Source organism: Drosophila albomicans, chromosome X (genome assembly GCF_009650485.2).
Source record: "Drosophila albomicans strain 15112-1751.03 chromosome X, ASM965048v2, whole genome shotgun sequence".
In the NCBI taxonomy this organism is placed as follows: Eukaryota; Metazoa; Arthropoda; class Insecta; order Diptera; family Drosophilidae; genus Drosophila; species Drosophila albomicans.
In genome coordinates, this window is record NC_047627.2 from 29,471,395 (window position 1) to 29,497,563 (window position 26,169).

Genomic DNA, 26,169 nt, shown 5'->3' on the forward strand with positions numbered 1-26,169 from the left:
ACTGTAACAGAGCAATCAGAAGCTTTGCTACAAACACATTTTCAATAATTAAATCTTGACTGCCAATAATTAATCGTGTCAATGTCCGTTTGAAACATTTGCAGTTCATCCTTAGCTTTCACTTTTTTCCGTTCTGTGTAGGAAAATTCAAAATGCGACCACTCAAAAAGATAACCCCAGATAACCCCAGCAACCGACCCACAGCGTGACAGCTTCCCGCATTACACAATGGGAATATTGTACCAATAGATCCGATCCGAAGCAATAGCTATAACAGGGGCAATGAGCAATGGGCAATGGGCAATGGGGCGTTACGTAGTATCTACAGTCAATATCAATATGTGACATGACGCGACTCCCGTTTAGGCAAACGTGAGTATGACAACAACAACAACAACAAGAACAATAGCTGATATGATGCCAGTGAGCGATAACCAACGCTCTATTGACTGCAACAGCTCATGGAGTAGAACTATCGCACAATGAAGTGGAACTATCGCTTAAAGATAACCTATCTGAATATCGTATTGAATATTTGTTGCAGGCTGAGAGTGTTAGACACATAAGAGAAAGGCTAGAGATATTGTAACCATAACATAATTATAACATAAATACATATAATTAAGTAATGTTAAGATATATTTAAAACGATGCTAAAAGAAATATCGGACAGTCAAGTAAAATAAAGAGAACCTTGGCTCGCAATTGTTCAATGCATTTCTTTTATAAAAACCTATAAAAAATTATTTTAAATGCTATGTAAACTTTGTTTAATGCATTTCTTTTATAAAAACATAAAACAATTTTATTTGAAATGCTATTGACTTCAGCCACATTTCCATATTTCACTGACAATTAGTGTCAAACAAATCTCACACTTGAAATATAACCATCGTTAAGCGATTAGTTACACGTTCGAGCAACTGGTTGCACAATGAAATAAATCATAACGATAATCAGACAACTAAGCTACGTTTCAATTACGAAATAGTTCAAAGTATCGCATAGAGATGGAATAAAGGAACAACTATTGCATAGCTAAGCTGTGAAAGCTTCGCTTAGAGATGGACTAAAGCAACAACTATCTAAGCTGGGTTTCAATAACGTAATATGTATTAGGATATATCGCATAGAGATAACTAAAATATAAACTATCCCACAGCTTAGCTAGGCTTACATTACGCAATATTCGGAAGTATAACATAGAGATGGACTATAGCAAACATATATCGTACAGCTGAATAACTCAATATTTGGAAGTATCACATAGAGATGAGCAAAAACTATCGCACGGTAAAGCTGGGTTTAAATTATTCAATGGACTAAAGCAACAACTATCGCAGAGCTTAACTAGGCTTAAATTACGCAATGTTCGGAAGTTGCACATAGAGATGGACTTCAACATCAACTATCGTACAGCGAAGCTGTGTTTCAATTAAACAGTATTTCGAAATCTCGCATAGAGATGGACTGAAACATAGCATCGTATAGCAAGCCTGGGTTTCAATTACCCAGTATTTGGAAGTATCGCATATAGTTGGACTAAAGAAACAACTACAACACTGGTAAATTGGTTATTAACAATGCAATACTGGAAAAATATCGTATAGAGATGGACTAAAGTAAAAATCATAGCTAAGATGGGTATCAATTACATAATGGACTAAAGTAACAACAGCTAAGCTGGATAACTCAATATTTGGAAGTATCACATAGAGATGGACTAAAGAAACAAGCTAAGCTGTGTATCAATAATGCAATATTTGAAAAATAGCGTACAAAAATCGCGTAAAGCATCAACTATCGCATATCTTAATTGGGTATCAATTACGCATTCATTAACGTGATATTAGGAAACATCGCATAAAGAAGGACTTAAACAACAATTATCGCAATTCCGTAATGCTGTAAACTAATAATTTGATCTAAAAACTTGAACTATCGCAAAAACTAATTAAAGTGTTAAAGTTAAAGTGGAAGAGACGTAGCCAAGGTCTTGGCCAAGGCACAAACTACCACACAGCTAAGCTAGGTTTCAATAAAGTAATATTAGGAAGTATCGCATAGATTTCTATAACAACTATCGCAATTCCGAATGCTACAAACTTATAATTTGATCTAAAAATTTGAACTATCGCAAAAACTAATTGACAACTAATTGAAAAGAAAACGGAAGAAACGTGGCTAAGGTCTTGGTCAAGTACGAAATTAATCCACTCGCCAATTGCAATTGAGCTAATGTCGTTGTTTAATTGCAGTTTGAGGAAATTGCAAGCGGCGAGAATTCGAGAAGTCGAGAAACTCGTTTCACTCGATTAGCTCAATGAATGAATTTGATAGAAATTCGAAACTGAAACTGAGACTGGAATTAGACTTAGAAGCTGTGCGACAGGTAACTGCAAAGTGGCAAGGTTAAAAGCAGCTTTAGCGAGAATGTGTGTCACATTACGTATACGTCACGTCAGCAGCAAGTGAGTAAATAACTAAGTAAGCGTATTATTTGATATTGTTTTATTGTCTATATTACGGCTGATTCTCATTCCGGTCTGCCTCGATCCGTTGCATCTTCTGCGTGACGGCGCAATTGCGATTTTTTTTTTGTTTTTTTGTTTTTTTGTTCGCAATTCAAGTGCAACGCGACTGCAAGTTTCGCCTGGCGACTAATCGAATAATTTAGCTCAACTTACTCAAATGGTGTCTAGAGCTGTTGGGACAAGCGACGAGCTCTCTGTCGTTGATGTTGATGCAACAACATTTATTAGCGCCCCGGCCAAACATGAAATTGATCAAGACAAACAAACAAACAAACAAACAGAAATGATAAATACGATATGAAGCAGAAGTCATCAAAGTCAAAATGAAAATTCCTACACTATATTTATATATAAAGATAACAAGTGCGATATGAAGTTACTCTGAGGGGGAAATTATTTGATTTCCAGGAAAGACACCAAGTTATTCATATATATACAAGCTTACTCAAAGTCAACCAACAACGAAATCCAGCAATAAAAATTGATTCAGTCTTGCTTAGAAACAGAGCGAAAATTTATAAATAAAGCGGCATCAATAAACAGAGATACAGGCAAATGGGTTTAGAACAGATACAAGATACAGACGTCAAAGATACTCAGATACTAATAGAGATTGTAAGTTAGTTAAAGCGATAAAATAACTGCAAAAATATAGATATGAAGATATAAAGATAAAACAGCAAACAGAACAAAAAAGTGACCTACAGTCGAGTGTGATACACGCCTAATATTATATAATATTTCGGTATTAATTTTAAAATTTACCATATTATGTAAATATACCACAAAAATACTTAAATATACCATAGACTATAGTAGGTATATTGATTTAGTAATGTGATATTTAAAATATACCAAATTAAAAAAATATACCGTAAAATACTAAAATATACCAAATGATGTGATTGGTATTTGAAAATATACCGACTTAATATACCGCAAAAATACTAAAATATACTAAATAATACAGTTGCTATATTGCTTTAGTAATGCGGTATTCATTTTAAAATATACCAAATATCAAAAATAATATACCGCAAATATACTAAAATATTTCAAAGGTTATAATTGGTATACTCATATAATGATGCAGTATTAATTTAAAAATATACCAAATTAATATACCGCAAAATTACTAAACATCTACCAAATGCTATACTTGGTATGTTAATATACCAGATTGTCAGCCAAATCAACTATAGTGGGTATAAAAAGATACTCAATTAAAAAAAAAAAACGATTTAAAAAAACTAGCATGGTAAGAAACATTCAAGTTAATATCAAGTATAATTATATTATTATTGTATGATTAAAAATACCTACGCACATATACGAGTTTATGAAACTGGAAGTTAAAAACCCAACAACAACAAAAAACAACAAAAAGGAAAGGCAATTTACAAAACGAAATATACGCAACTAAAATAAATACAACAGCAAAAAATTAATGACTCCAATCTGGCAGATGCACAACAAATTCTGAATTCAATTAATTTATTTCAATTAATTAGATGCAAAAATTAGCGAGTAAATAAGTTATACGAATTAAATGAAGTTGGAGATGGAAATAAATCATTCAACTGATTGAAAACAAAGACAAATACATATTTAAAGTTAAAGATAAGAAGAGAGAATATTCAAAAATAAATACGGTGCAAAAAGTATAAAGCAAACACTCATAATATTAAGTTATAATTAAAAATAATGTATTCAATTAATTGAATGCAAAACAAGAAGATCAAAATTGATTATGCAAATCAATTGGGTGCAAAAGTATAAAACAAATATACTGATTAAAAATGTTTCTAAATATATTAAGTTATTAATAGAATTAATTATTCAATAAATTAGGTGAAAAAGTAAAAAATAAGGAAATTATAGATTTGAATAGATTATGTTATTTGTTGGATATAAAATAAAGAAATAACTACTCGTGAAAAGATTTACAAATTTTGAAGTTATAAATATATATTGATTATAGAAAAAAAAAATAACTCTTACAATATACCAAAAATAAAATACATGTGGTATATTGATATAGTACTACGTTTAAAATATACCATCGAGTACAAAATATACCAAATTTTCGAGCACAATAAATACACAGAGGTTTATAAATTAAATGCAATTTTCGTTTGAACTAGTCAAAAATATATTTGTATCTACGAGATACAGTTACTTGAACTTGAAATGTGCTGCATAAGCCCATCTGTATTTTGTGCGCCATATAATTGTATCTTAATGCACTGTTAGATACAATCTAATAGATATAATTTATAGTTTTAAATAAAAAATAGGTAAATACACCTAAAATCAATTATAAATAAAGTGAAATTATAGTTTGAACTATACACATAAGTAAAAAAGATATGTGTATCTACGAGATACATTTACTTGAACTTGAAATATGTCTCATTAACCCATCTGTATCTTGTGCGCCATATAATTGTATCTTAATGCACTGTTAGATACAATCTAATAGATATCTACTTACACACATGCCAGCAAGCATTTCCGCAGCTATCTGAGTCGCATTAGCGTGCGTGTTTTTGTATCTCTCTCTCTCTCTCTCTCTCTCTCTCTCTCTATCTATCTATCTATCTCTCTTTCCATCTCTTTCCGTCGGACGTTGTATCGGTTGCTTTAACAGTATCTGGTTGGACAGTTGGGGGTCAGTTGAGCGACCTTAGGTACGGCCAACTTCTAATCGACAGATTACAAACGCCGCATTTCGTACTCGATCTACACAGAGAGCACTTGACATTATCATGAGACAATGCGCGTCAACTCAATAGCTTCACTCGTAATAAATATTTATACTTCTTGGATTTAAAGTGAAATCATTAAACAAAAACAACAATTCAAAATTATCTTTGTGAATTTCCTGTTGTCGACAAATGTCTCTAATCAATTGCCCCGCACTGTACACTATGGACTTTTATTTGTGGTGCTTCTGATAATCCATAAATAGTTATCACACTCACAATTTATAAGCCACAAATCGCCTTCGACTTCGACTTCGACTTCGAACATTTGCTACTTAATCACGATGACTCAGCATTTTGTCCAACTTTCAAGCAAACTACTAAATGCATTTTCTTTAATGAAAATCTTCAAGATTATCGCTGTCAGTTGGCATGTAAACGAAATGTACTTGATTATGATAAGAAAATAACCTTTTTTAATGGCTTTAACCTTTCTCTTTCACTCTGTAGATATTTATTAATATCATAGTTCATATCTCTATGATTATTTATCGATATCAATTTAAGGAAGTGATTGCTGTCATATTTGCATGCACCATCATTAATATAGATTCATTAATTATATGCTTATTTTAATAACAATGCAACAGCTAATGTTCAAAGTCATGCTGATGCAAAAATGTTTTGTACTTAAAGCGATAACACTAAACATTTTGCATTGGCTCATTTATAAACATGTAAAACATTGGGAAGAAGGGTATTATAACATTGTGCAGGAAGAGATCAAAAAGAATATATATTCTGTCTGTCCGTCTGTCTGTCCGTCCGTCCGCATTAACACCTAAATCTTAGAGACTATAGGAGATACTATATTGCTATAATTTTTTTTTGACACCACTTTTTATGTTTGCATGCAAACCAAGTTTGTTTCAAATTTTTGGCCACGCCTACTTGCGCGCCCACAAATTGACAAAAATCGAATAATAAGCGTAATTTTGAATCTGGAGATTTTCAGTGCATTCAATAGCCAATATCCATTTGTTTATGTAACCTAAAAATTTGGTTGTGAGCAGATGAAAATTGTGGAAAGTATTTAAAAAATACTAATGTATAGGATAAAATACTGACTTACTACGGGTTTTAGTTACTTTGACTTACAATTTGGTATATGTTGTACTCCGTGGTTGATTTTGAGTGTAGTACTAATCAATTCACCAAATATATAAATTAGTATATTTTGATATACCATATTAACATACCGCAAAAATACTAAAAATTCACGATTTTGCGTTTATTCAAAATCTGTACCAACTGTACCAACTGCCTTTGCTATATTTTCGTATTTTTGCGGTATATTAATTCGAAATACTAAAAATATACTGTGTTGCTTTTATTCAAAATCGATTATAGGTATCTCACAGTCGAGCTCTCTTACTTGTTTTTTAATTAATAAAGTTGAGATAATTTCTAGACACAAACAAACTTTAATTCAAGTTGAAACGCAAATGCAATTTATAATGAGTAATCTTAGCAAATTTGTTCATGCTTTTGAAGTTTAGCTTAAGACTAATTTTAATAGAAAAAAATTAAGTTAATCCGAAGGTTAATTCCCCTACTTAAACACGCTGAATAAAATATGTAAATAAAAAACAACTTTATGAGCAATCTTTTCATATTTAATCGTGTATTATGTGATAAGCTAGAATTACAGGGTATAACGAAAGATGTCTACGACAACTTCTTAAACTTGTAGCGTAGAGAAGAAGGAGACAACGGCGCTATCCGTGGGCAAACATTGACCAAAGGCCTCGATAAGCAAAGGTTCAGCTGCAACGGTGCCCATAAAGTCATCCAGGGAGACCTGAAAACAACGAAGCATATATTCGACTTGGAATAAACTAGTTCAGATGAAAAAGGGGAAGAAACCCTTTAAGCATACCTTGCCATCCTTGTCGATGTCGAACTTTTTCAGCACAATCTCCACCAGATCCTTGACACCCTCATCTGGATCCTCGTCCTGTGGCTGTTTGATGAGACAATTCCGCAGCAGCGTAAACATTTCATCCTTGGTGATAAATCCATCCGTGTTCAGATCGTAAACACGAAAACAGAATGCAGCACGTTCCGCTGGCGTCCCTCGCAAAAAGGTCGATAAACCGATGAGCCAACCCTCAAGACGTAGCGGCAAACCTTCGTGGGCTTTGTCCCAACTGCAGAAGATGCGCTCCATTAGAATCTCCTCGGTCACAATGTCAAAGGTGCTGTGCAACAGCTCGCGGAACACAATTCGATCGATGCCCTAGTCAAAAAATGTATAAGAAATTAGAAAAAGTTTGCTCTTTGTCAGCCTTCTTGCTACTACCTCGACGGCTGCATGAGGTTTGGCGATGGCGGCGCTCGAGGAGCTGGAGGCAAGAGTTTTGGCCGCATATTGGCAGTTGGACACGAGCTTGCGATAAATGCGACAGAGTGCGTCGAGTTCATCTCTGTAAAAAGACAAAAGCATGAAGCAATAAGGAGAAGTGCCAGAATTTTGTATTTATCGAGTATTAAATACTACATTTGATAACAGAAAATAAAGTGCTGGGGTCTTCGACCAGAATTAGTTAATAACAATTTCAACAAAATGTATTATTATTTCTAGCTGAAAAATGTCGCAAGCAATTGAAATTAAAAGCGCTCTTAAATTTCTTTTATAATACCCGCTAGGAAGATGTAATAACTTTGTGCCTGAAGGAAATGTGTGTAACATACAGAATAGAGGTGGAGAACTATCGATGGCACTATCGGGACTATCGATGGTTGGCCACTATCGACACGCACTCTCGATAGTGGTCAATCGCCATCGTCGATAGTGGTCGATATTTTTTCAAATATCTTTGTATACCCGAAACCTCCGGAGAGTCGGAGAGGGTCTTCAGCAAAGCAGGACAAATCATCACTTCAAATACGCGTACAAAATTATTGGTTGAAATAAATATATAAATAGCAGGTAAGGTAAACCTATATTTTCCTTGCTATCGTCGATATTCGATAGTTTATGGAAACTATCAAGCACTATCGATAGTTCTCCACCTCTTTTATAGAAGTAGTCATTTACGGCCCTATAAAGCCATATCCATTTGTCTGTATTTTTGTATGAGCAAAAACTTACTTGTTTGATTTATCATAAAATTTAATGCAAGCGTACTCTGTTAAGTCTTTAAAACCCATTCTCTTATAAAAAAACTTTGCGCATTTGAGACAAGCTTAAGAAAGCTCACAACTTTGTGGCAGCAATGTAAATTTCTAAGCTGCCAAAAACCAGTAAAAAAGTCACAATCGAGATACCCACTAAACATTTTCTATAAAGCAATATTCTAAAAATATATTAAGTTATTTGGTGTATCGATATAGTACAACATTCAATACACCAAGGGCTATATTTGGTACACATTACGTACCATAGAGTACAAAATATACAAGATTATCAGTATATGATGAGAATATGATTTTTTTATCTATCATGTTATTGTACTCTTTGATTATGTTAATTCTTCGCTTCATTTATAAAATAAATAGTTTATATTTTTGAATATAAGCTGAATAGACTTAACTTCAACAAAATAATAAAAGTTTAAAGCATTAAAAAGCAAATAATTAATAAAAGGCTAAATAAATTGTTGCGATTGTGGAGGAAGCTAACCAGAAAAAAAATCTTTTCATATTTTCATAACATTCACAACAAACTAGAAAAATCTTTGCATATATTCACACAGTTAATTATTAAACATAGAAACTATTCAAAGTACATTCCTATTTCATTTAACGGCCACATTCGCTGCACAACAATTTTACTTAGCAGTATCACTTTGTTCAGTACCAAAATGCACTTAACAGCAAATTGCTATTTGCTTTTTATATGCTAAACTTTTAAATGGTTATTTACCTTTTATGTTTTACATTTTCGAGATTGGTATTGAAACCACCTTGAAATGTTTTTATTACACTTAGCTAAGCTTTTCTTTCGCAGCTTCTTTTGAGGCCGTTAAGCGAGATAAAGGTGTTTAAACAATATAATCTTCTATACAAAAGCAAAAAACACAATTCCTTATCAAAGAAGTTTGGCACTTAAGATGGAATTAATTGAGACAACACTTGCTTGACAAATGTTTTTGCTGCACTTTTTTTCGCAGCTTCACTTGAGGCCGCTAAGCGAGTTGAAGGTGTTTAACCAGTCTATACGAAAAAACACAATTTTTATCAATCTAGTTTAGAATTCATGATGGAATTAATTGAGACAACATTTGGTTGACACATTACGCTTAGAAATGTTTTTGCTGCATTTTCTTTGGCAGCTTTACTTTAGGCCGTTAAGCGAGATGAAGGTGTTTAACCAATATAATCTTCTATACAAAAGCAAAAAAAACACAATTCATTATTAAATAAGTTTTGCACTTAAGATGGAATTGGAAATGTTTTGGCTGCATTTTCTTTCGCTTCACTTGAGGCCGTTAAGCGAGATGAAGGTGTTTAACCAGTATCAAAAAGTTAAACACTTAAGATGAAATTCATTTAGACAACACTTGGTTGGCACATTACCCTTAAAAACGTTTTTGCTGCATTTTCTTTGGCAGCTTTACTTTAGGCCGCTAAGCAAGATAAAGGTGTTTAACCAGTCTATACGAAACAACACAATTTTTATCAATCTAGTTTAGAATTCATGATGGAATTAATTGAGACGACACTTGGTTGGCACATTACGCTTAGAAATGTTTTTGCTAGATTTTCTTTCACAGCTTTACGTGAGGCCGTTAAGCGAGATGAAGGTGTTTAACCAGTATCAAAAAGTTTAACACTTAAGATGAAATTCATTTAGACAACACTTGGTTGGCACATTACCCTTAAAAACGTTTTTGCTGCATTTTCTTTGGCAGCTTCACTTGAGGCCGCTAAGCGAGATGAAGGTGTTTAACCAATATAATCTTCTATACAAAAGCAAAAAAACACAATTCATTATCAAAGAAGTTTAGCACTTAAAATGGAATTAATTGAGATAACACTTGCTGGGAAATGTTTCGGCTGCATTTTCTTTCGCTTCACTTGAGGCCGCTAAGCGAGATATAGGTGTTTAACCAGTATATCAATCTAGTTTAGAATTCATGATGGAATTAATGGAGACAACACTTGGTAGGCACATTACGCTTAGAAATGTTTTTGCTAGATTTTCTTTGGCAGCTTCACTTGAGGCCGTTAAGCGAGATGAAGGTGTTTAATCATTATAACCTTCTAAAGAAAGACGCTTAGCACTTGGAATGGGATTAATTCACACAACACTTTGTTGCCACATTGCACCATTTAATTGAAAGGAATAAATAAAAGATGAACAACACTTTCAACAATGAACTATGAATGCTGCGTAGCTTTGGAGTTGAATGAAGGCTTACTTACTTGGTGAAACGCGTCTTCTTGCGGAGATTATCCAAGAGCTTGGGATTGATTTTGCCACTCAGTTCGTCCATTTTGCGCTGTCGCTGCTGTCGTTTGTTCTGCAAAGCAGCCGCTGCGGCCTTCGACTGGTTGCTCGAGTTACGTTTGCCGCTGGCAAGGAATACTGAAACCGTTTTCAGTATCGTTTTGTTCGCATGTAACGTGGATCGGCTACAACCGCCTCCTCCTCCTCCACCTCCTCCTCCAGTTGCTGCTGCTCCTCCTGCCGCTGTTGTTGTTGCTGTTGTTGGTGTGGCTGCAGTTGTTGGCTGCGCGCCATTTGTAACTCCTCCTCCTCCTCCTCCTCCTCCACCTGCTCCACTCTTGGCTGTTGGTGTTGGGGAGCGACCCTTTGAGGCACCCGCCTTGCCTGCCAAACAAAGCGACAGCACATGTCATTATGCCCACTGTTCGGGGTGTTCACACACATAGATTCTATGTTTATGTGTGTGTGTGAGTGTTTTCATGTGTCAAAGTCAAATCAATCCACGCCATCGACACGCTCATCCACTCCCCCCCCCAACCCCACTCAACACACAACACAACACGACGACACCCCATCCAACTACAACATATGCTGGCTGGCTGGCTGGGGTGCCAAGAAAAGGCCAATATGCAAATAAATTGCCACCAAAATGGATAATAAACTTCTCGTATTGCTCGTAAATTGTGTGCAATACAAATACACTGCGCGAAATTGCGACCACAATATCGATTGGGGCGCCTTCAAATGTCATGCGTGAAATTTATAATTCTTAAAAATACCTAAAGTATACTATACTATACCACATTCAAAATATACCATAATAAAGCTTGAACTTAAAAGCATATTCTTAAAGTGTACTAAAAATATACCGCAAAATACCAAAATATACCATAGTTTGAGTTTGGTATATTGATATTGGACTAAATTTAAAATACACCATAATTAAACAAGTTAGCAAACTATTAAACAATCTACCAAAAATATACCAAAAAATACTAAAAATATACCAAAAATACTAAAAATATACCACATTCAAAATATACCATAATTGAACAAGTGAGAAAGCTAAAGTCGAGTGTAATTTTGCAATAAAATCATATTCTCAAAATTTGACAAAAATATACAGCAAAATACTAAAATATACCACAGTCTGTGTTTGGTATATTGATATTGTATAACATTAGAAACCTGCAGTTGAGTGTCAAATTCTTAAAATGTATAATATTTAACAAGTTTGAAAGCTACAGTCGAATGTCATTTTCAGTAAAACCATGTTCTTTAAATGTACCAAAAATATAATGCAAAATACTAAAATATATCATATCCTATATGTGGTATATGGATAATTGTACTACATTCAAAATATACCATAATTAATCAAGTTAGAAAACTATTAAGCAATATACTAAAAATAATACTAAAATATACCACGGTATATGGATATTGTACAACGTTCAATACCACAATTAAAGAAGAAGTAATAAAGCTACAGTCGAGTGCCATTTTGCAATGATACCAAAAATATACCGCAAAATACAAAAATATATCACTGCTTATATTTGATATATGGGTATTAAACTAAATTCAAAATATACAATTTTGCCATGAAAATATATTCTCAAAATATATCAAAAATATACCGAAAAATACTAAAATATAGTATATGGATATATGGAAATATACCATTGTAAAACAAGCTAAGAAGCAACATTTGAGTGTCATGTTGCAATAAAATCATATACTTAAAATGTTACCAAAAATTATAAATTATTATAATTAAAAATACCACAGTCTGTATTTAGTATATTAATATTGTACTACATTCAAAATATGGTATAGTTTGTTAAGCAAGTTAGAAAGCTATTAAACAAGTTACCACGGTACATTAAATATAAACCATAATTTAAGAAGTTTACAGTAAAAACTATATTCTTTAAAAGTACCAAAAAATTATACCACCAAAAAATATCAACATAATATTTCAAAATGAACAAATTTATATAATTTATCGTTAAACAGAAAAAATTCCTAAAATCAACCTTAGCTCTAAATATATAAGCAAAGGTTATTATGCTTAAAATTGTTTGAGATTCCGTCAGAGAATTACCGATATATGTATAATGAAAGATATGTACTATAAGTGTTTAGCAAGAAACCCAAACCCATAATGGCTTGCTCACTTTAGTATATGCTTCCCCAATTTCTCGGAGTGTAATCATTAAGACACAAAACCCGCTGCTAAGACCAACTTTAACCGATGCCATTACGAAAGTAATGTGTTGTTTACTCATGCAAAAACTTTATTGTAACTCGTCGCAATTGCACGAGTTGATGGACTCATCGAGAGCCCGAATGAATGAATATGCCTCCGAATGGGAGTTATCAAGACCTCAAGACCCCCCCATTTGAAGAAGAAGAAGATGAAGAAGATGGTGGAAGGGAATGGAATGCTTTAGTTTGTTTTTTGCTCGCATTTATTGTCGGTATCTGTTTTGGGTACTATAATTTTATTAGTGCTCAGTACAAATGGCAAATGTGAGCAGGAATTTATGTACTACATACATATACATAGATGTGTATTATACACGTATGGTTGTGTGTGTGTGTGTGTGTGTGTGTGTGTGAAAAATGTTGCGCTCGAAAGTATGCAACAATGTGGGGCGTAGCTTGCGATATAATTTGTTGATTTGCCGTTGCCCCAAACAACAACAAATATAATGGGTGTTACCGCTGCAAAGGTCTAGACTACACACACACACACACACACTTATGCACACACACACATACACACACACACATGTGTTTTTATCTGTTATCTCGTTGGGCAACCCTTTTGCAATGTTTTTTTTTTTTAGGACCTTTGGGCTTCTCTTGGCCTTTGCCTGTTACACAGACATTAGTTTGCGCTGGTGTCCTGCAGCCAGCCAGGTCAGAGGTTACGGTCACGTTGCGGTGCTTCTCATACGACAAAATTAGAAGACTTGACAACCCTATCGATCGCTTCTTTTAAATTACGCGTATTCTCTCACGAAACATTATCGTTATGAGATCAACATTTGTGTGAGTTTCGAATTCAACTCGGTTTTAAGTGCATTAACGTGTGTGGGAAACTTGACAACTCTGTTTTCAATCCATTAAAATTGTATAAACTATTGTGTGAGGATTCATTTATTAGACAAAAATAATAATTTACTTAGTTTTTATGCTCCTGGGAACCCTATTAACTGTATATGTTCTTAAGTGCATGTCGATTTCGGAATGCTTGGCAACCCTATCGATCGCTTCTTTTAAATTACGCGTATTCTCTGAGAGAATTTCTCTCACAAAACATTATCGTTGTGAGATCAACATTTATGTGAGTTTCGAATTTTAATTTGGTACATAAAAATAAAAAAAATAATTTCGGATTTGACTCGGTTTTAAGTGCATAAACGTGTGTGGAAAGCTTGACAACTCTGTTTTCTAATTGTGCACACCAATCCATTAAACTTGTGAGGATTCATTTTTTAGACAAAACAAATAATTTACAAAGTTTTTTTGCTCCTGGTAACCCTATTAACTGTATATGATCTTAAGTACGTGTCGATTTCGGAAAGCTTGACAACTCTGTGCTGGCTAAAACACTTAATTGTATTAACTATTGTGTGAGGATTCATTTATAAGAAAAAATAGCACCAAAATAATTTACATAATTTGATGAACCTGGCAACCCTATATACATATGATCTTAAGTGCATGTAATAGTTACATACTCTGCGTGGCTAAAATGAGTTTGATGTGAATAAATTGTGGAATGTTGGCATCTCTACACATATAAGGCACTTGCAATAGATCTTTCAAGTGTATATTGAATAGTGGAAGAATTCTAATAAGCTGTTTTGCTTTTATTTCACTAAAACAAAATCTGACAACACTATGCCCTGGCAATTGCCCTATAAACGCTCGCTTTTCATTTATGATAATTGGAAATTCTTACTCTACTCTGAAGACGAAAAAAGAAACATGACCAAAAAGTGAACCATTCAAGACATGGAAATAACATGAAAACACTAAAATTGCATAAACTTTTGTGTGAGGATTCATTTATTAGGAAAAAAGAAAAACTTAAGTACAAAATTTGATGCACCTGGCAACCCTATTTACTACATATGATCCTAAGGACATGTAAAAGTTATTTCCGTGGCTGAAAATAATGTATCTAATCGTTGAATGTGAATAATTTGTGGAATGTTGGCAACTCTACACATTTAGTGGCAAAAAAGAAAAAATAATTTACATATTTTAATGCACCTGGCAACCCTATTTACTAAATAAGATCTTAGATGGGAGTAATAGTTGTTTTCGAAGCTGAAATAAATTTACCTAATCATTTAATTTGCGGTATGTTGACAACTCTACACATTTAAGCCACATGCTTTATATATTTGAAGTGGATATTGAATAGTGGAAACATTTAAGTGGACGCTTTTACTTTTTGTTTTTATCTTACTAAAAAATACCCTGGCAACTCTATACATTAAATGCCTTATAAACGCACGCATAATGAAAAATCTTAATTTATTCTGAAGATGAAAAAAAAAACATGACCAAAAAGTAAGACATTCTTGAACACAGAATTTATTTGATGCACATTTCAACCTATTGTAATACTAGATTAATATACAATTGCTAAACTTGACAACCCTATTTACTCAAGTCACTTTAAAGAAGCCATTTTACAAATAACTAAAGAACTTTTATCGGTTATTTCGACTATAAAACTTTTATAGAATTTTGCACTAATTTGTAGTCCACTTTCCCTCTTTATATAACAACTTAATCGATCAAGTTAAAACTGCTTTTGTTAGGTTTTCATATCATTATCTTTGTTTTTCGTGATTTTCAAACTTTTCACTGTCGCACTTTAAAAAAAAAATTTAATTGCGTGTTTTGTTGTGTAGATCTTTTTATTTAAGATAAGATACCCATAATTATTATTGTTGTTGTTGTTTTCTGTTGCAACTGGGATGATAACTGGGCAAAAAAAGCGAAAAGAGCGATTTTGCGAAGTGGTCCTGGGACACGTTGTGGAATGCGAGCAGGAGCAGGAAACAAAATCAAAAGGAAATGAAAACAAAAGGGAAACGACTTCTTGAGCCAATCAACAAACTCAAGTTTCCAAGGCGAACGAAATGTGAAGAAATGTGTGTGTGTGAGTGTTGACAAAAGAAAAAACCCGTCAACAATGTCAGTTTCGCATTTGGCAAAAATAGAGCCAATAGACATGCTAATAGGGTAGGACTTGCTTTTTATTGACAAAACAAGGACATACTTAACGGTATCTCTCAGTGGTGGGGACTCAACCAAAACGCGATTGAGGTTACACAAATCGGGGTTAACTCGAACACACTTACTTGCATAATTTCACGACGTATTCAATTAGGGAAGTTCCGAGATTTAAGATAATCCAACTTTCGCTAGTTTGAAACAGTTTTGCGACTTTAAGTTGCACGTTATTTATAAGCTTTAGGTATTTTAATTTCTTTAAAGAACTAATTTGAAATTTAAGACAAGAAGTTTATATATATAAAAGAAAATACAGATACAGTCCTTAAAGAACTTATTTAAGATCTAAAACAAATTGCATATGAAAAATAAGCAAGAAAACTAAAGTCGAGTGTGCTCGACTATGATATACGCACTTCGCATTTTACACTATATACCTAATAGGTATTACCTATATATGTATACCAAATAATTTGTTTTTCGACTTTAAGTTGCACGTTATTTGTAAGCCTTAGGTATTTTTGGTTCTTTTTGAGGAATTAATTTAAACTTTAAAATGTATATGTAAGTTTATACATTATACTATATATACAAAATAAGTAAGAAAGCTACAGTCTTTAAGGAAATAATTTCAAAAATATTAAATAATTTTATGTATACAACAAGTAAGAAAGCTACAGTCGACTATAAGATAAATATACCAAATAAAATACCATAAAAATACTAAGTAAACTTGTTGCAGCTTTTCGCAATATAAATATACCAAATGATATACCACAAAAATACTAAGTATACTTTTAGAAGCTTTTTGCAATATAAATATACCAAATAAAATACCACAAAAATATAAAGTAAACTTTTAGCAGCTTTTTTTGCAATATAAATATACCAAATGATATACCGTAAAAATACTGAGTATACTTTTAGAAGCTTTTTGCAATATAAATATACCAAATAAAATACCACAAAAATACTAAGTAAACTTTTTGCAGCTTTTCGCAATATAAATATACCAAAATAATATACCACAAAAATACTAAGTAAACTTTTAGCAACTATTTGCAATATAAATATACCGAAAAAAATACCACAAAAATACTAAGTTAAATTTTTGCAGCTTTTTGCAATATAAATATACCAAATAAAATACTACAAAAAAACTAAGTAAACTTTTAGCAGCTTTTCGCAATATAAATATATCATATAATATACCGCAAATATACTAAAAATATATTGAATGACATGTTTGGTATATCGTCATTGTACTACTTTTAAAGAAGTAAGAAAGCTACAGTAGAGTGTGCTCGACTATGACATACCCGGTAACAATTTTGAACAAATGCAAAATAGTGTGGTATTATACTTAAAATATACCAAAATAATATACCTCAACAAATACTAAATAATACCAAGGGCTGGCTATATTTGGTATATTGATATAGTAAAATGTACCAAATTCATATATAAAATATATCAAAGACTACATTTGGTATATTGACGTAGTAATACATTCAAAATATACCATAGAGTGCAAAATATACCAGATTGTCAGCTAAAGCAAAGAACATCCAATTGCAATAGGCGTAATTTGCCATATTTCTAGAATTTCTTTAAAAAGAATTTTTATGCAATCGCAATCAAATTCGCAGGAATCATAAATACTATAGTTATTATTGTCTTTACCAAAATTGACGACTCCAGCTTCAAAATTACACTTGATATAAGATAATTATTGTTTTGTGCGGGCGGAAGTGGGCGTGGCAAAAATTTGAAACAAACTTCATCTGCGTGAAAACATTAAAAGTGATGTCTTAAAAAATGGTAGCTCTATATTTTATAGTCTCTGAGATCAAGGTGTTCAAATGGATGGACGGACAGACAGACGGAGAATATATATTCTTTATAGGGTTGGAGATACCTTCTTCTGCCTGCACAAAGTTAAAATACTTTTCTACTCTATTTCTGAAATAATTTAACGAATCTCCTCAAATAAAAACTCATTTGACTCTTGTTGTTTTTGCTGTTTTTATTTTTACATAATCATTTTTCATAAACACTTTGTTGTTTGTTAAACTTAAGCATAAAATATTGTTAATGTTAGCACAATACATAATTATATATATATATTTATGTATATATAGTATGTTAAAAATTACGTTTTAGATTTACTTGTTTTTAAATGTTTTGTTTTGCTTTGTTTGTTTGTTTGATTCGCTTAAAAACCATCTCAGGGTTATATGCTCACTGTTTTACCAACTACAATTCGATCCCAAAATGTGAACAGTGTGTTCTACAAGTACACTTCGTATATGTATGTGTGTGTAGGAGTGTGTGTGTGTGGGAGTGTGTGTGTGTGTAGAGTTGTGTATTCATAAAAAAGAAAAACTTAAAGATTGGAAAAAAACAACAATACTGTAGCTAAAAATCTTAAGAGGAAGAAAATTGGAAAATCTTGATAGTTATATTATAGGTAATTCTTTATTTTTATATACAAAAAAAGTCGGTAAATCATTATCATCATCAAGTTGAACACAACTACTTAGAATACACAACTCTACACGGTAAAATACAATTAGTTGAAAATCTGTGTTCGTTTATTTTTATTATTTTATTATTATTATGATTAATTTGATTTTTCTTTACTTAATTAACTGAACTTTGTTTAACTTTGCTTTTCTAGTTCTGTTCCATCGCACTTATTTAACAAACAAAAAAAAAAAAAAAAAAAAAAATTGGAGGTGTGAAATTTTAGGGGGGGAATAAATATGAAGAGATTAAAAAGTAAAAGTAAAAAGTGAGTTATTGCATTTTTTGTTTTTTTTTTTTAATTAACACACAGTTCATTTAGTTGCCTAGATAATTATATAATTTTAACATAAGCATAATAATAATAATCATAATATTAGGATAACAAACAATGCATTTGACCGAAACTCTTCTGTTTTCTTCTCCTCGTCAAGTGGGTTGATTATGTGTGTGTGTGTGTGTGTGTGTATCGGTGTGTGTGTGTGTGTGTACTCTTATATATTTCTATATATTTTTTTTGTAATTTTTGTATTTTTTTCATTTTAGAACCATTTAATTGCGTTAGATTTCAATTCAAAATTATTAATCTGTTTGTTGTTGTTGTTGTTATCAGCTACTAATTGCTATAGTACTAAGAATTGTTTCAAACTTTTGTTGCTTACGTTAATAAATAAATATATATGCATATATGCATGCACATATACATATCATACATATATATAGAGATATACTATATATATATGCGTGTGTGTGTGGGTGTGTCTGTGTGTATTATTTATAAGTATGTGTGCGCAAATCTGAACGATCTGCGCAATCATCGAATCACGTTCTTTATATATGTATATATATATATTGTATATATATCATAATTAATGTTTGTTATCTGCATTTTCGAAATTATTAATTAGGCGATCATCTGATTGTTCCTCCTCTCTCCCTCTCTCCATCTAAACAGTTATCCAGTTAAACCGATATTATAACTCCATATCTCGGGCCTCATCCTCACTATAATCCGACATGCTCGACTCACTGTCGCTGCTCTCCCTCTCCTGCTGCGCCGCCCGCAGCGCATCCTCGGTCGCATATCGTTGGACATAGTCGGCGACCTTGCGATGATATTCCGCCGGCTCGTGGAGATAGAGGGCGGCTGCATCGCGATTCAGGGGATCCACCGGATTGGGATATGTCAACAGCTGTGGGAGAAACGATTCAAAGATGTTCGACAGATCGTACAACGCTGTCCAGGCCTGATTGATCACATCGAGGCAAACGGTCCCCGATGATTCGTCAATGTTCGGATGATAGATTTTGTTCACGAACCCAATACTTGGGGATTTGAAGGGATAGTTGTCGGGCAGATAGACGCGCACCTTCCATACGCCGCCCTCGTAGGGCGTGCCCTGGGGTCCGAAGAATTTCACATGGAACTCGTTGAGGCCGCCAAGGATGGTGACCTCGTGTTTTGATTCAATTAGCTTGATGACGTCATTGTCCATGCGTCGTTTACCAGCACTGGGCGAGGACATCTTTGATTTGCGTGGTTTGCTTTAACAATATACGGTAATTTAAGTTAAGATTTTGTTTCTCTTTTTGTTTTTTTTTGTTTTTGTTTGTAGTGTCGTCTTTTGGTCTCCTACTTCTCGTTGTATCCACTAAGGCTAAGGCTAAGGCGGTGATTGTTTTTGTTGCTATTGCTGTGTTGTTTTGTGTTTTGTTTTTGTTGCTGTTGTCAACTGCTCCCCGCTCGCGTTTTCCTTTTATGGCCGCACACTCATTGAAAATGTTTCCCAGCTGCTGCTGTCCCGTCTGCAAAATAAACCAAAAGAAAATAGAAAACAACTTTCAATTAAATGACTTTTCACATGTGTATGTATATTATATAAAGTGCGTTATCAATGCTATCAGGCATGCTGTGCTGCTGCTGCTGCATCTTTTGCCTATGAACTGAAATGTAGGTCAAATAACATTGTTGTCTCGCTCGCACTTGCACTGTCCCATATCAAAACGAAACTATGTCAGCGTCGCAGCAAACAGCGCAGCGCAGCTCATGATGCAGCCGCAATAGCAACAACAAAGTGTGACGTCGCTTCTACTGACACCCACTAGCACCCTTTCTCTCTCACACTCACGCTCGCGCTCTCCCTGCCATCACTCTGTGGGTGGGGGAAGTGTACGAGGGGGGGAAGTAAGTGCTCAGTAGCAAAAGGGCAAGCAAAACGCATCCAAGGACAATTGCAACACTTTGCACACTGCATACTTTCAGGCTGACTGTCAATCAGGCATTGAACAAAAATGGAAATATCCAACTCTTGCTCACTCGCACTCGCACACGCACGCTCTCGCACTCGCACTCTCAAATTCAATTGTTTCACCCATTACATATTTTTGCTGTTGTTGTTCTGTGTTCATCATTTTGCGCGTGTGAACGGTGGAGGGGGGGTGTGGGGACGGAGGGGAGCGCAGACGGCTGTTTGTTTCCAAACAAGCTCAGCTGTTTAATGTTATTGGCTGACTCTGGCTGTGCCTGCTGAGTAAGAGTGAGCCAGCAAGTGAGGGAATGACTCTGTATGTATGTATGAGTGAGTGTGACTGTGTGTAAGCGAAACAACCCCCGTAACAGTTGCAAAATATCAACAAATATACAGTGCGCACTAAAATTGTTCAACACACAGAGAAACTACGCAAAAACGTTTAATCACTTGGCATATTCTTGCACTGTTTCATCTCATTATTAAAACCACAACTGTTTCAACTCAAAAATTTCGCAGGCATGTGTGTGTGCATATGTATGTATGTATGTATATTTTGTGCTAAGTTCCCCAGCTAAACTGGACGTTTAACTGCCAGCATTCACTGTAAAATGCTGCTGATGTTGCTGGTCAAGCTCTCTGAGCTCTCTTGCTCACATGCGCTCTCTATCTCACTGCTGGGATGAGCTAATTCCAAATGTCTTTGGCTCTTGCTCGCTCTCTCTCTGGTTGTGACTCTCTTCTTATTTTTGTTTGTGTACACTCTAACTACAGTGGAGCTTTTTTCAATTGGAAATGAAATTTTGTTACTTGTTCTTTGCTAAGTTTCACTGTATTCACGCACACACACACACACAGGCATACACACGGATGGAGTGTTGTTATTTGCGTTGCTTTTCAGTGGATTTTGTTTGTTGTTGCTGGTCTCTCAGCTGTGTGTTGGTCTCTCTGTGTCCGTGTGTATTAATTGTATGCGAGTGTGTAGCCCACGCTCTCGCAGCTCTGGAAGATCAGCAGCAAGCAATAACAACAACAACAACAACAAGAACAACACAGCGTTGCCTGACTAACCAAATGACACTCAGCTGCAATTTCGTTTCAAGACATATCGCTGTCGCCTTCGTTGTTGTTGTTGTATTTGTTGCTGTTGCTGTGGGGGACCGTGACTGTCTAATAATGATGGCACAATACACACATTGAGATACACATGCACATGCATATGTGTGTATATATACGACGTACATGTGTGTGATATGTATTTTTAATATTTTGTTGGGCAAAAAGAAAGCAAATTTCAAAATGAAATGAAAATCAAATTGTTTTTTTTTTTGCTTTGCATGCTTTCTCTCTATATTCTATCTGTGGCTGCTCTACACACTCTCACAAAACCAAACACACGCACATAAAGAGACACACGCAGCTGACTGCAATTCATTTGTATTGCATTTCATCAGATAATTACGAAACTTTTTCAAAACAATTTCAACAAAAACACGCACACTCACAAACACATACACACAAAACAAGAGATAACATGGAGCTGCTGCTGATGTTTTTGTTTTTTTTGCGTTTGCTTTGCTTTTTGATTTTTGTTGCGTTTTTTTTCTCTTTACTTTGCTAATTTTTGGAGTCGATTTTGTTGTTGTTGCTGCTGCTGTTTCTTGCCTTTTGATTTGATTTTGCTCCGTTTTTATTTTTTTTTTGCTGTTTTGTGTGTGTTGTCTACTTCAACTAGTTACTGAAAATTAACTGGCAACAGAGTTTGGAAGCCCCCAGCGAGCAGCGCAGCAAGCACACGAACATCTGAAAGCAGCATAAGAAGCAGCACACAGCACAAGCAGCGACAGCAACGACGACGACGACGACGACACAACAAGCAAACTGCGACGCAAGCGACGGCGACGGTGACTGCGAGGGAGAGAGCACAGCGCAGGCAGGCATTGAGAACGAGAGCGATAGAGAGCGCAAGCGAAGTTTATCGAGAGAGCGCGACGCGCCAACCTGCTGGCCACAGTGTTGCTAACTGCGCTTTATTTCAGTCAAATTTAGCTTTTTTTAACTATGATGCCTTGCAGCATGCTGCAAATTTGGCTATGGGACTAATTTTTAATTATTATTATCGTATCTATCGTATCGTACGTAATTACTGCCAAAAATTTCAAGCTTATCGATTTATCACAAGCACAAGTTCGTCTTGTCGAGAGAAAAAGACTCTAAACTTAACTTAATTTTGAAAACATTCACTATCAAACTCTATTATTGCAATAAAATAAAGCCCTAATATAAATGCGAATTTTTTCCCATACTCTACGCGTATTTAGCTTTTATTTCAGTGCCTGCATAGAAAACTGTTTTTTTTTTCTGGCAGTTGGCAGCACTGAGAACGAGGGCGAACCAACAACAACAACAGCAGCAGATAGAGTGAGAGAATACAGACACAAAGAGAGGCCCCCACAAAGCACATGTACAAAGAAAATCATAATAACAAAGCGAGAGCCAAAGCCAAAACAACAAAAACACCAGCAGCAACAACAACAACAATAACAACAATGGAAGTAGCAGCAAAACTATACAAACAAATATTAGGCGAAAGAGCTGCAAGCAAAGCAGGCAGCAGAAAGCAACAGCAACAGCAAAAACAAAAACAAAAACAGAAACAACAACAAGCGAGTAGTCCACAATTCTGCCAAAGCAAAGAAAAGCTATAATCAAGGACAGCAGCTGTAAAGCACACACGACGCCAAATGCAACGCGCGCACACACACACACACGCCGAACGAGCGAGTGAGAGAGAGAGAGAGAGACAAAAACACATACACGCAGGCGGAACAAAGCAAAGAGCACAACCGAGCAACGCCGAAGCTTTCAATGCCCTTCATTTGCCAACACTACTAACAAAACAAAACAAAAAAAAAAAACTTTTGGTGTTAATTCGCAATGACGCACACACGCGTTGCTTCTATTACTTTTTCTCCCGCCCATCACATCACCCATTGACCTGCCCAATGCAGTGCAGTTGTTAGGAATTGAAGTCCGGTAACAAAACTAAATGCAAGGGAATTGATTTAAGTGCTAACCTAATGGGGTCAAATGCACACACGTACATTAAATAAGTATGCGTGTGTTGGTAAATTTATACGGGCAAAACTTCTGTTAGTCACGTTAAGCTGCCACATAAACGTTGTTCATGCATTTCTGAGTGGGTGACACCTCCTCATCCTACTATTCTTACTCTGATCCACCTAACACACACAAACACACACACACACACATACAGGCAGACATCCCTGCATAGGTCGCACGGTCATTGACTGCGCATTAAAGTGCATAATGAGGCATGCAAAAAAGGGTATAAATTGGCGGGGTGGAGCGACGAGTGGGACAGGGAAGGGGGAGCTAAGGGAAATGGGCTAAGGCCAACGGCAGTTGAAAATGTTAAAAAGTCTTTTTTGAGAGCTTTAGCTTTGTGCTTCGTTAACATTTCTATAGCAACGTGTATGTGTGTATGTGCGCATGTGTTTGTGTGTGTGTGAGAGTGCTGCTGATAAGATTTAAAACGCAAAAGCAAAGGCAAAGCCAAAGCCAAAGAAAAAATAAAGGGAAAAGAAATCATAAACACAACGCAATAAGCGTGCAAAGCAAAGTGCGTAGTAGCAGAGCACCAATAGTCACAAAGAAGAAGAGGCGAAGAAATGCTACCAATACACGAATATCACACATCTATGATTAAGCATTAACAACTAAGCTGCTTTTGAACGTAGTTGCTCGACTCCCGAATACCAGACAAAGCAAGTTGTTGGAGAATGAACAACTTATGTATATTGAAATGATGATAAAAAAGTTCAGTTGAAAATTTAGCTGGCCACGAAATTATTACACCCTGCTACAAGTACGTAACGGGTATTAAAATATACGATTAGAGTTTTTGAGCAACGTTGTCAAAAAAAACAGTTTGAAAGTTTATGTATGTATGTGAGTGCTGGACAGCCATTGTTTTCTGACCCAAGCTTTTGTTTTTTATGTTTGCTGATAACAGTTACACACTTCATATGTAAACGCAAAGCAGACACAAAGAAAGCCACAAGGATACACACACACACATACAAACCACAGACACATAACGGTTTTTCAAAATGCAAGTGCCTCTGCCCGAAAAAAGAATAGCGAAAAAGGAAAGAACAAAAACGAAATTACAATGGCTATTTTAGCAATGCACGAAACATTCTCTCTCGCCCAGCAAACAATGCGAGCGACAGAGAGAGACAGAGTCAGACGGCAAAACAAAACTGCAAGGGCTTGTGACACACGCATACAATACACATGCATAAATGTGCAATGTCGATACGTAAGAGTAAAAGAGTTAGAATCGTCGATCTTTTAGCTGGGCACACTTAAAACTGCTTACATGCAACTGCTGTTGTTGTTATTATTGTTATTCCAATACCTAACGCACCCCCGCCCCCACCATAAGCATGCATTTACACGCGCACGCACACTCACACACACACACAAACATGCGCAGACATTGCATTTCATTTGCAAGACCTTTGCTATTAAATATGTACTTAAACTTTAAGTGTAATTCTTCTTTGTGGTATTTGTGCATTTCATTTGGCCATGGGCCATACCTTTTAGTTTTATTATCTTTTCTCCGTTGTATTATTGTTGCTGATGCTGTTGTGTGGCTGGTGATGACTTTGTGGTGCTGGTGCTGTTGTTGTTGATGTTGGCTGATTGCCGACTTTGATTTTTACGCTTCGATACTTCTCCACATAGTTGTATGCACCGACCGCCTGTGCATTTTATTTATTTTGTTGTTTTTGCTTTCGCGTTTTTCTTACGTTTCCGTTACGACAGCGACAATTGGTTAATAATTAATAGTTGTTTAATGCCTGCTCAACATACTAAAAAAAAATTGGTGCACTGCGTTTGCTATCGCTCCATTCGTTTTCTTTCGTTTTCTACCGTTGTTTCTCTGGTACTCGCATTCGGTTTTCCAGCTGATAACCAGTGTGACCGTAAATCACTTGTTTCAAATGTATTATTTCTTGCCAGAAATACTGCTTACACAGCTGGTTACACTTCTAAAGCAAATTGGTAGACTGGAAAACATCAGCTGTTAATATACAAAATAATTTTTATTACTTGTATTATTATTAAAAATATATATTAAAACTAATATGTTTTTAATTGAAAGTATTTGTTAGACTAGGAGCTTGTCTTTATAAAGGAAATTAATTAACCACTAAAATTTAATATGTATTTAATAATTAATAATAAATTTAATAGTTTGGGTACATATGAAAGTAGACATGGTAAAGCAATAAAGTAATTGCTTTAAATGCGCAACCGCATAACGGAAATATGTGTATTTTTTTTTAATTTAAACGAAAATGCGTTAAATAATATATATTTTATTAACATTTATTTTAGCC

General features: G+C 34.7%; 3 protein-coding genes across 6 annotated transcripts in view; 1 reads left to right on the plus strand and 2 right to left on the minus strand.

Moving 5' to 3' along the window:
* Window positions 1-26,169, plus strand: part of LOC117571689 (lysosomal aspartic protease-like) — a 195,498-nt gene that overhangs the window by 87,000 nt on the left and 82,329 nt on the right. The gene's annotated exons all lie outside the window — the stretch shown is intronic.
* Window positions 6,927-11,967, minus strand: LOC117565709 (calaxin). Its single transcript, XM_034244957.1, has 5 exons — window positions 11,940-11,967; window positions 10,670-11,078; window positions 7,602-7,725; window positions 7,179-7,538; window positions 6,927-7,100 (listed from the first exon to the last, which is right to left on the minus strand). The coding sequence occupies exons 1-5, from the start codon at window positions 11,965-11,967 to the stop codon at window positions 6,981-6,983; spliced, it is 1,041 nt and encodes a 346-aa protein (XP_034100848.1). The 3' UTR covers window positions 6,927-6,980.
* Window positions 18,419-25,716, minus strand: LOC117567153 (ubiquitin-conjugating enzyme E2 H). Of its 4 annotated transcripts, XM_052001880.1 has the most exons (3): window positions 25,363-25,716; window positions 20,123-20,291; window positions 18,419-20,030 (listed from the first exon to the last, which is right to left on the minus strand). In XM_052001880.1, the coding sequence occupies exon 3, from the start codon at window positions 20,009-20,011 to the stop codon at window positions 19,460-19,462; it is 552 nt and encodes a 183-aa protein (XP_051857840.1). In that variant the 5' UTR covers window positions 20,012-20,030; window positions 20,123-20,291; window positions 25,363-25,716; the 3' UTR covers window positions 18,419-19,459. The 4 variants fall into 4 exon arrangements, with proteins under 4 accessions (XP_051857840.1, XP_034103061.1, XP_034102897.1 ...); XM_034247170.2 differs by having other exon boundaries at window positions 18,419-20,291; window positions 25,576-25,715; XM_034247006.2 differs by having other exon boundaries at window positions 18,419-20,291; window positions 25,363-25,715.

Coding starts and splice junctions, on each gene's coding strand:
- LOC117565709 (XM_034244957.1), bottom strand. CDS start 11,967: ATGGTTTTACTGAAAATGACATTCGACT. Junction 7,726..10,669: donor AAGAAGACGCGTTTCACCAA/GTAAGTAAGCCT, acceptor GTCTTTTTACAG/AGATGAACTCGACGCACTCT. Junction 7,101..7,178: donor ACATCGACAAGGATGGCAAG/GTATGCTTAAAG, acceptor CGTTGTTTTCAG/GTCTCCCTGGATGACTTTAT.
- LOC117567153 (XM_052001880.1), bottom strand. CDS start 20,011: ATGTCCTCGCCCAGTGCTGGTAAACGACGCATGGACAATGACGTCATC.